An 11,003-nucleotide genomic window follows, 5' to 3' on the forward strand; every position below is an offset into this window, starting at 1 on the left:
CACACGCCCCCTCCCCCCCACACACGCCCACTCCCCCCCTCCCCCCCTCCCCCCCCACACGCCCCTCCCCCCACACCCCCCCCACACACCTCCCCCCCACACGCCCCTCCCCCCACCCACCTCCCCCCCCCACCCCCCTCCCCCACACACCACTCCCCCCCACACACTAATGTTGAGTCACATTGACTCCACAGAAATGAGCCTCAGGGAGAAGCACACGAGCACCGAGCGGCCCCTCCCCCCGATCTTCCATTCCCATCAGCCAATCCCTCCGCTCGAGCCATCGACGATCGATCGCCGGCCCTGGGGCCCCCGCGCCGCTCGGCTGACGGACTGAGTGGCAGCGGCGGCGGCCAATGGGAGGCGACCCGGAAGGGGTTCCCGGCGGAGGAGCAGCCAATCGGCGGCGAGAGGGGGGGCGGGGCCTGTGTCTGGGACTGACGCGCAGTCACAGAGCAGTGCCTCTGTGTCCGAGTGCGGAGTGAGAGAGCGGCGATGGCCAAGTGAGTGCTTCCTGTGGGGGGGAGTGGGGGTGTGTGTGGGGGTGTGTGGGGGTGTGTGTGTGGGGGTGTGTGTGTGTGGGGGGGGGTGTGTGTGTGTGGGTGTGTGTGGGGGGGTGTGTGGGGGGGTGTGTGGGGGTGTGTGGGGGGGTGTGTGGGTGTGTGTGTGGGGGTGTGTGTGGGGGTGTGTGGGGGTGTGTGTGTGGGGGTGTGTGGGTGTGTGTGTGGGGGTGTGTGGGGTGTGTGTGTGGGGGGTGTGTGGGTGTGTGTGTGGGGGTGTGTGTGGGGGTGTGTGTGTGGGGGTGTGTGTGTGGGGGTGTGTGTGTGGGGTGTGTGTGGGGGTGTGTGTGTGGGGGGGGGGGCGGTGTGTGGGGTGTGTGTGGGTGTGTGGGGGGTGTGGGGTGTGTGTGTGGGGGTGTGTGGGGGTGTGTGTGTGGGGGTGTGTGGGTGTGTGTGTGGGGGTGTGTGTGGGGGTGTGTGGGGGTGTGTGTGTGGGGGTGTGTGGGTGTGTGTGTGGGGGTGTGTGTGGGGTGTGTGTGGGGGTGTGTGTGTGGGGGTGTGTGGGTGTGTGTGTGGGGGGTGTGTGGGGTGTGTGTGTGGGGGTGTGTGGGGTGTGTGTGTGGGGGTGTGTGTGGGGGTGTGTGTGTGGGGGGTGTGTGTGGGGGTGTGTGTGTGGGGGTGTGTGTGTGGGGTGTGTGTGTGGGGGTGTGTGTGTGTGGGGGGGGTGTGTGTGTGTGGGTGTGTGTGTGTGGGTGTGTGTGGGGGGGGTGTGGGGGTGTGTGGGGGGGTGTTGTGTGGGGGTGTGTGTGTGGAGGTGTGTGTGGTGTGTGTGTGTGTGTGTGTGGGGGTGTGTGTGTGGGGGTGTGTGTGTGGGGGTGTGTGTGGGAGGGGTGTGTGGGGGGTGTGTGGGGGGGTGTGTGTGTGGGGGTGTGTGTGTGGGGTGTGTGTGGTGTGTGTGTGGGGGGTGTGTGTGTGGGGGTGTGTGTGTGGTGTGTGTGGGGGTGTGTGTGTGGGGGTGGTGGTGTGTGGGGGTGTGTGTGTGGGGTGTGTGTGTGGGGGGTGTGTGTGTGTGGGGTGTGTGTGTGGTGTGTGTGGGGGTGTGTGTGTGTGGGGGTGTGTGTGTGGGGGTGTGTGTGGGGTGTGTGTGGGGGGTGTGTGTGTGGGGGTGTGTGTGGGGTGTGTGTGGGGGTGTGTGGGGTGTGTGTGTGTGTGTGTGTGTGTGGGGGGGTGTGTGTGTGTGGGGGTGTGTGTGTGGGGGGGAATGTCATGTTGAAGGGGAAGATTATAATCTGCTGTTAAATTTGTCCCCCACACACACACACACACACACACACACACACACACTTTTTTTATTTTTAATTACTAATAATAATGCATTTTTTTTGAGACGTCCCAAAAGCGCTTCACAGAATAAACCGTGAAGTGAATTGACTGTATATTTTAGGGGCGGAACGCAGCGGCCAATTGCGCGCAGCAGCAGCGTCCCCGCAAACAGCTGTAGACTGAGAAATATACAGTCAACTCACTTTACAGTGTGTTCTGTGAAGCGCTTTGGGACGTCCTCCCGACGTGAAAAGCGCTGTATCAAATGCAAGGATTATTATTATTATTATTATTATTGTATGTGCTGTATTTCTGCCTTGTTTTGTGGCAGCAATCTTCTTGGAAGACGAGTTCCTTGTTGCAGAAGGAGGGGCGGCGTTGGGAAACGTTGGGGTTGTAACACGATGTGCTGTTGCCACACAAGTTCAGAATCCCGTCTCTCTGCCCCTAATTGAAGTATTACGTCAGAGGGTTGTGAAACTGGAACTGAGCTTTGGGGAAGTGAGGGATTGCGTAAAGTTTAAACTGATAACATTGTCCCCAACGTTCCTGGTGACCTTCACCTTAAAACCGTCTTAAGGTTCCAGATTGCGTAGAATTTTTTTTAGCGAGATCACTGTTTGGGAACATGGCAACGGGGGGGAGGCCATTCAGCCCTTCAAGCCTGTTCTGCGCTCGTATTAAATCATTGGCTGATCTCTACCTCAACTCACACTCGATTCGTTTTAATTTGGAAGCAGATTTCTGTTGATTTGAGACGTCCTTCCGATGTGTATCGAGTGTAAAGATTATTATTATAATAATCATTTTTGCGTGAGGGAGTGGACTGATAAATGATCCAGTTACGGGCGGGGCCAAACATTGGGCAACTTTCCTTGTTCCACGCGCCTCTATTTACTCAGCAGTGAGTAGGAACCCGGTTCTTAGTCGATTGGCGGATTGCTTTCCGGGGTATAATATTCCCTTCAAAACAATAATAATAATTTGGTCACTCAATCCACGACTGTTTGTAGGCGGAGGCACTGCTGTGCACAATTTGCCGCCGCGTTTCACCCGCAAAAGACACAGTCACTCCACTTCAGAATATTTTCCGTGAAGCGCTTTGAGACGTCTCAGCAATGTGACCAGGTGCTGCATCAAATACAGGGATTCTCAAATGCAGCAAATTATTACTAAACTCCGGGAATTCTGTTTGTCCCGACAGAGCGGATATTGCTCTCATCGGTTTGGCCGTGATGGGCCAGAACCTGATTCTGAACATGAACGACCATGGCTTTGTGGTAAGTGTAGAAACTGGGGGAAGTGTGTGTGGGAGTGGGGGGGGTGGAGGTGTGTGTGTGTGTGGGGGGGGGTGGAGGTGTGTGTGTGTGGGGGGGTGGGGTGGGTGGAAGGCGGACATTAATGCCTCCGAATCCATTCCCTAGTTCACTTCAATGATGTGCTGGGAAGTGACTGCAAGTGTCTTATCCCATAGCCCATATGTAAGCGAAGAATCGGTTCGATATCAAATCTATATGCAGAAGTGACCTCAGAATATTAATCTTTGTGGGGGAGAGGGATTATTATTATTATTACAGGGAGAGGGTGGGGGCTGCTCACATCATGCCATAACCTGTGTTCGCTCTCTGCTCTGCAGGTCTGTGCCTACAACAGGACGGTCTCCAAAGTAGACAGTTTCCTGCAGAACGAAGCCAAAGGCACCAAGGTGATTGGCGCGCACTCCCTGGAGGAGATGGTGTGTAAGCTGAAGAAGCCTCGACGTATCGTGCTGCTGGTCAAGGCGGGGCAGGCTGTGGACGACTTCATCAACAAGCTGGTATGTGGGGACGGAGCGACTGTGTATTTTGGGGGCCAACACAGCAGCCGATAGCGCACAGCAGTGTCCTACAGAGGCCGTGGAGCCAGCGACCAGTTTTAATTGGGTCTCAAAGCACTTCAGCTGATGCCCTCTGTAGTGTAGTGACCGTGTACCTGTAGGGCAAATGTGGCAGCCGGTTCACGCCCAGGAATGTCCCACAAACAGCCATGAAGCGAGCGACCAATTTTAATTGTTGGAGAGGGAGAGAAGCTCCCTTCTCTTTTCGACCAGTGCTATAGAGATCTTTTAAGATCCACCTGAACAGGGAGAAGGGTTTAATATCGCTATAGACGGGTGGGCGGGAACACTGCCATCATACCACCAAGAGGCACGAGGTTGGGCCGTGGGGCAATGGAGCAGGAACAGTGGTGCTCAAACCAGTGTCCATGTTCCAATGTGTTATCATTCTGTTTACTGCAGACACAGATCTCAGGGTAGAGCAGAAGCTATTTAGCCCATTCCAGCTGTTCCCCCAGTTTATTCGACTGTGACAGATATTTTAATGCAATACAGCAAAACATAAGTCTGATCTGTATAAGTCAGCACTGACCTGACTGACCGACCACAGCTGCGCCGGTGACATTGTTTTCTGTTGTTGTTGTTCAGACTCCGCTGTTGAGCAAAGGCGACATTATTATTGACGGTGGGAACTCGGAATATCGAGACACGACGGTGAGTGTGGGCTCTCCTGTCCCTATCGCGAAGACCTTTCAGCCATAAAAAGCGCATGAGAATCGCTGAACGAAAAAGAACAAGGTCCAACCCTCCGGGCAGTCGCTTGCACCTGTCATGTCCCCAAACTATTTATTATTATTATTTTATTTTGTAACGGGTGCCAGGACGCTAAGGGTTAACTGCTTACTAACATTATGGGTAGTTTTACTGGAAAGCAGTACTGTACCTACACGACTGGTGGATCGAACAGTCTCTTCTTGTTATTCGTGTAGTTTTTGCTGCTTTGAAACGCATGAAATCAACTTAAATCAGGAAATCGCATTAATAGTAACGAAGTTTAGTAACAGCGCCCACTGACGTTATCAGACTCGCTCCGGGACCCTCCGCCCCCGCCCCCCTCCCCCCACGTGAAGGGTGCTGTATAAATGCGACTCGTTGTTACCCTGGTATCGTTCGTTCTGAACCCTAGAGGAGGTGTGCGGAGCTGAAAAGCAAAGGCTTGCTGTTTGTGGGTAGCGGGGTGAGCGGAGGAGAGGACGGAGCCCGGTACGGACCCTCACTGATGCCCGGAGGCGACAAAGAGGCCTGGTACGTGTGTGGGACGGAACCTCGTTTGAAACGATTTCCCGCTGCTTTGCTGCGTCCCCGGGTCTTAAGCGCTCCGAGACGCTGCTCCGCGTGAAGGAGCGTGGGATAAACACAACTTCTTCTCGCCGCCATTTACGTCTTGGTTGTTGTACGTCTTATGGGTGCAATGCAAGGTTCGTCAATAGCCAGCTGCGTTTATAGATCTGAAGTGGCTGCTGCTGCCAGTTGTCTGGAAGCAACACAGTGAGAAACCCAGCGTAACCTTGTGTGGGTCAATGCGTCGTGACTGAACGCGACCATTTTCTTCTCTTTATCGTGTCCCTGACTCCCACAGGCCTCACATCAAGGACATCTTCCAGAGCATCGCAGCCAAGGTTGGAAGCGGCGAGCCGTGCTGCGACTGGGTGAGTGGACAAGAAATTCTTTTCCTCTCAACTCCTGCGATGAGAAAGGCGCTGAGCCTCTTGACGGGCAGAGGCCCAAAAAAAATCCTTCACGCGGAACCAGCTGGAGCTGATGTTGGATCGTGTTCACGCAGGTTCATGTTGGATTAAGTGACCTTTTTTTGGAAGGGATTCTTACCCCCAGAAAGCGATCCACCAGTTGACTAACAACCGGGTTCCTACGTACGTAAACCCAGGCGTGTGGGTGGAGTGAGGAAACTTGCCTAAGGTTTCGCTCGCTGTAACAGTGTTTCCGCAGATCGGTTTCGAGGTGAAGCAGGTTTGGTTGGCAGGGGGTCGAGCTGACGGCTTCTCTCTTTCAAAAGGTGGGCGATGAAGGAGCCGGCCACTTTGTGAAGATGGTACACAACGGCATTGAGTACGGAGACATGCAGCTGATCTGCGAAGCTTACCACCTGATGAAGGATGTCCTCAACATGGAACACGACGAGATGGCGGATGTGAGTGCCCCCTCTCCCAACCCCTACCCCCCACCCCCACCCCCCGGACCCTCTGTAGATACACGTGTGTAGAATCCCAGTACTTTACAGCCCAGGATCGAACTGTTCGGCTGTCAGCATCTCCAGGTGCCCCTATCGACGACTTGCTCTCACACAGCGCCCCTCACACAGGGCGGCGTCCCAGAGCGCTTGATGGTTGGGGGAGCACGATGTCGAGCCGGTGGTGGGGGTGTGGGGTGGGTGGAGGGGGGGGGCGGGGGGAGGTGACCGTAGTTACGGTCGAAGAGGAAGATTTTCAGGAGCGATCTGAATATGGGAAAGGAGGGTGCAAGGCGGAGGGATAGAGGAAGGGTTCCGGGGGGTAGTGGCTGAAGGCGCAGCCACTGATTTGAGTTGATAATCCCGGGTTTAAGCCTGCGGAGACACTAGCCCGCACGAAGGGATTTATATAAACGCAAGTTGTTGTTGTTCGTGGCCTCTTGTTACTAAGTTGAACAGTTGAAATGTCTCTTAATTTCCTTTGTCAAAAGTTTCATAGTTTTTCACATCCGCCATTTAAACCCTGTTCCCTCCTCCCCAAAAGCCCCCATTTACCATCAAGTCTCATTGCACAACGAGAGGCTCGTCCCTTTATGATCCGAGTGATTCTCTGTTGGATCGTGGTCGTGGGTATAACGAGCTGCTCAGCTTCTTAGTGGCGAAGTTAAACTATGCAAAGTTGTGCGCACATCCACACAAACACACGTGTACACAAACCCACGCGTGCAGATACACACACACACACACACACACACAAGTTCACCCATACCTCCTTTTATTTCACCTCCAGGTCTTTAAGGAGTGGAATAAGACCGAGCTGGACTCGTTCCTGATCGAAATCACGGCGGACATCCTGAAATTCCGGGATGAATCCGGCAAATACCTGCTGCCTCAGATCAAGGATTCGGCCGGGCAGAAGGGAACGGGGAAATGGACAGCCATTTCCTCCCTGGAGTACGGCATGCCAGTCACACTGATAGGTAATAACAACATATAATAATATTCCCTGCATTTGATACAGCGCCTTATCACATCTTCGAGACGCCTCAAAGCGCTTCACGGAATATACCTTAAAGTGAACCGACCGTATATTTTTGGCAGCAACTCTGGGCAACTTGGAGCGTATTATTGTTAATAATAATTAATGATCCTAATGTTCGGCCTTTGCACCTTTCACATCCCAAAGCGCTTCGAGGGATTTAGTGTGATTTGCTCCGATCCCTTTGGAACTCCGTCCCAGAGTCCCCTCGACTCTCAAGACTTTCCTCTTCGACCGCGCCTTCGGTCACCCTCTTACCCCTACCCTCCCCGCCCTCCACCCCTCCTGATCCCAGCGCCTTGGGACCTCCTCCCGACGTGAAAGGAGCTGTGATAGTGTCATTTGTTGTTGTTGTGCCTCCTATACACTGAGCAAAGTGATTTTCCCCTTTGGCAGGTAAGTGAGTGTTCTTTGCTGTTAGTTTCTTAGTGTTAGACTGTTAAGAGTTAGTTGGCGGTGACTTTGCCCCTGGCCTGATCTCGTTCCTTGTTGGTGTGTTTCAGGAGAGGCTGTGTTTGCCAGGTGCTTGTCCTCGCTCAAAGAGGAACGGTTACTCGCAAGCAAGCAGTTATCGGGACCCGAAGACTCCAAATTCACCGGGGATCGTAAGGCTTTCCTGGAAGATATCCGTAAGGTAGGAGCTTTGGCGCTTGGACTAAATATCGGCGAGAAGACTTGCATATTAATAGTTATAATCCTTGCATTTGATATAGCGCCTTATCATACTGTTGAGATATTTTGTGGGAGATACGGGACAGCTAATTGAGCACAATAATATTCCTTGTGTTTGATTATAACGCCCTCAGCTCCTCTGTGCCAACCCTCCACCCACCCCCCCCCCTTATCTGTCTTTAAATCCTACCCGAAAACCTTCGTCGTCGACTGCGCCTTTGGTTACGTCCCCTTCTCTCTCGCGGAAACGTAAGTTGTTGTCGTGCCTTACCACGTTGTCAAGACATCTCAAAGCCTTTGACAGGATTTTACTGTGAAGTGTAGTAACTGGTTAACGTTCTAACATGTGAGTGGCTTACCTTTTGTGGTCCACAGGCTCTCTACGCCTCGAAGATTATCTCCTACGCCCAGGGATTTATGCTGCTTAGGCAGGCAGCGAAAGAGTTCAGCTGGTCTCTGAATTATGGTGGAATTGCTCTGATGTGGAGAGGAGGCTGCATTATCAGGAGGTAAGGAATTCTCTTTGGTCTGAAGCTTAAAATGCAGATTTTGCAGATAGGAATTTCCTCATCAGATGAATCCTACTCCCAGCCTTCCTCCCGCTTCCCTTCGCACGCACTCAGCTCAATAAAAATCTATTACTAATTCATTAAAAAAAATATAATTAAAAAAAAAAAGACGGGTATTTGGAGTTGAGGTACAGATCAGCCTTGAGCTAATAGAACGGAGAAACAGGCTCGAGGGGCTGAATGGCCTAATCCTGTTCCTGTGTCCCTAAACTCAATGAAGCCAGGTCAGGATCTCTGGCTTTGGCTCCTGTATATATCAGTAAAGCTGCTGCCTGGCAAGCTGGGTCCTTATGGCATATGGAAAGGAGGGGTTGCTCTCTGACGCTGTTTTTTTTGCTGGCTTTGTAACCGGTTATTTGCTTTATCTAATAATACTATATAATATAATTAACCATGCATTTGGTCTAGCATTTTCTCACGTCGTTGAGAGGTCTCGCGGAATATATTGTGAAGTGGAGTGACTGTGTATTCTGCGGGCGGCCAGTGAAAGGTTTGTAACCGGTGCCTTCTCTGCACACAGCGTGTTTCTGGGAAAAATCAAAGAAGCCTTTGAAACAAATCCCAAGCTACAGAACCTGCTGTTGAACGACTTCTTCAAAAAGGCTGTCCAGGATTGTCAGGTACAGTAACCACGTGGACAAATCACATTTACGCAGTTGGGAGGATGTCCCAAAGTGCTGGACAGTCGGGGATTTAGACCCGAGCCGGTGGGGAGGGGGGGGGGAGGGTCTTGAGATGGGCCTTAAACGGGCCCCGTAACAAAGCCGCACGTAGCCAGTGCCTCACCGTGACTCTTGTATCTGCAGAAGTCCTGGCGTCATGTGGTCAGTACCGGTGTCCAGTTGGGCATCCCCATGCCATGCTTCAGTACCGCTCTCGCCTTCTATGACGGCTACAGGCATGAGATGATGCCAGCGAACCTTCTCCAGGTAAACAGCACCACCTCCTTCCGTCCCTCAGCGGTTTTAGTTTCCCCCCTCTTCCTCCATTTCTTTCTTCTTTGGTCTGAACGCTTTCGGGCGTCTCGGGGACCCGATTAAAAACACTACCTGTTTTTGTCGGTCGGTGACTCTCATCTCGGGAGTCAGAAGCTTTTGGGGTTCAAACCCCACTCCAGGACTTTGAACTGTCTGTCTCTCTCTCTCTCTCTCTCTCTCTCTCTCTATTCTTCCTTCCTTCGCTATACTTTGCACTGAAGTTTGAGACTTCTCGAATGTGTGATGAAAGTATTATTATTATTATACGGATTAATTTATGATGATTCTTTGTTCCTTCCTCTCTCTCTCTCTCTGTCTGTCTCTGTATCTCTCGCTCAGGCACAAAGGGATTACTTTGGAGCCCACACCTACGAACTCCTTTCCAAACCGGGAACCTTCATCCACACCAACTGGACCGGTCACGGAGGCAATGTCTCCTCGTCCACGTACAATGCTTGAGAGGCGGGCCACACGTAAAAATATCTTCCTAAAGTAACATTCCGCATTTTGTGGCTATTTAAGACGAGCGAGCTGTAGTATTGATAACTTAAATGTACTGTAGATTATATAGAGGATTTCCTCCCTGTCTGGGTGCCACTAAGGTGCAAATCACCAGCGTGTTTTCCAAAGGCATTTTAAGGTGCAACGGTTCATGGTATTTGAAGTCTCTTTTTTTTGTGATGCCACTTGACTTTTAGCTTATAATAAAGTATCTTAAAATTGTGACCGCCTAATCTGCCCCACCTCCCTGCTGCCTTTTTACTTTGATCCTATTGTGAAGTGGAGTGACTGTGCGTTGTGCACAAACCACCATTTGCACGAGGCAAATCGATGCCGTGCTGCAGAAGAGGATGTCAACGGGGAATGCTGTCGGTGTTCCTGATGAAGGATCTCAATAAGAAATGCCATAAATTAGAACATTCAATTGAAATTTTCAAGACTGAGGTGGGTTGATATGTGTTGGGTTAAGGGTATCCAGGGATACAGCGCCTTATCGCGTCTTCGAGACGTCTCAAAGCGCTTCACAGAATATACTGTAAAGTGAATTGACTGTGTATTTTGTGGGCGAAACTCACTCGGCAGCCAATTGCGCACAGCAGCGTCCCCACAAACAGCCGTGGATTGAGGGACCAATTTATTATATTTTTTGAAAGGATTATTACCCCTGGAAAAGCGATCCACCGATTGACTTACAACCGGGTTACCTCTTACCTCCAGGCAATCAGAGGGGTGCGTAGTGAGGGAACTTGCCCAACGTTTCGCCCTGGCTGGGAATCGAACCCAGATCCTCTCGCTCGCGAGGCGAGTGCTCTAACCACTGAGCTGCAGGACTGTACAGAATACTTCCCAGCAACTGTTGTGAAATTGCCCTTTGCGACCCTGAGCCTCGTCCCCCTCTTGTTCTGCTGCCTTGGTGGATGTCCTGGATTTATTTTCTCAATCCCATGTAAAAATATATTAGACCTTTAGAAGATCTCCTGAGACATCTCTTGGCGAGGTTGAATAGCCCGAGCTTGACTAGCCGTTGCTCAGACTTCAGTGCTTTCCTGTGCACCGCCTCTGGGTCTTAGACCCACAGGAGTTTACAACACAGAAGTGCCATTGTGTCTGTGCCGGTTCTTTGAAAGAGCAATCCTTTCAGTCCACACGTACTCGCCCTTTCCCTGAATGACCCCTTTTGTGTGGGGAATCTGCACAGTGTTGGCCCGACGCTGTGCAGCTTCAGCAGTGACCGGGGTAACTGGGTTGCAATCCAACACTGCGCCATGTTTGACACTCGGGGCTGGACTGCCATCTGGTGTCGGGGGCGGCAAAGGCATTTGCTGCGTGTCGATGGGAAATGGGTCAACAGGTGGGTG

General features: G+C 52.0%; 1 protein-coding gene across 1 annotated transcript; it reads left to right on the top strand.

The window, feature by feature from the left end:
* The first annotated feature begins 398 nt into the window (after window positions 1-398).
* Window positions 399-9,867, top strand: pgd (phosphogluconate dehydrogenase). The gene is made up of 13 exons (XM_042343505.1): window positions 399-503; window positions 3,028-3,103; window positions 3,460-3,639; window positions 4,288-4,353; window positions 4,826-4,944; window positions 5,279-5,348; window positions 5,714-5,848; window positions 6,678-6,867; window positions 7,430-7,560; window positions 7,974-8,107; window positions 8,688-8,787; window positions 8,974-9,096; window positions 9,484-9,867. Exons 1-13 carry the CDS (start codon window positions 496-498, stop codon window positions 9,601-9,603), a joined length of 1,452 nt encoding a protein of 483 aa, XP_042199439.1. The 5' UTR covers window positions 399-495; the 3' UTR covers window positions 9,604-9,867.
* Window positions 9,868-11,003: the final 1,136 nt, after the last annotated feature.

Source organism: Callorhinchus milii, unplaced genomic scaffold (assembly GCF_018977255.1).
Source record: "Callorhinchus milii isolate IMCB2004 unplaced genomic scaffold, IMCB_Cmil_1.0 Scaffold24, whole genome shotgun sequence".
Lineage (NCBI taxonomy): Eukaryota > Metazoa > Chordata > Chondrichthyes > Chimaeriformes > Callorhinchidae > Callorhinchus > Callorhinchus milii.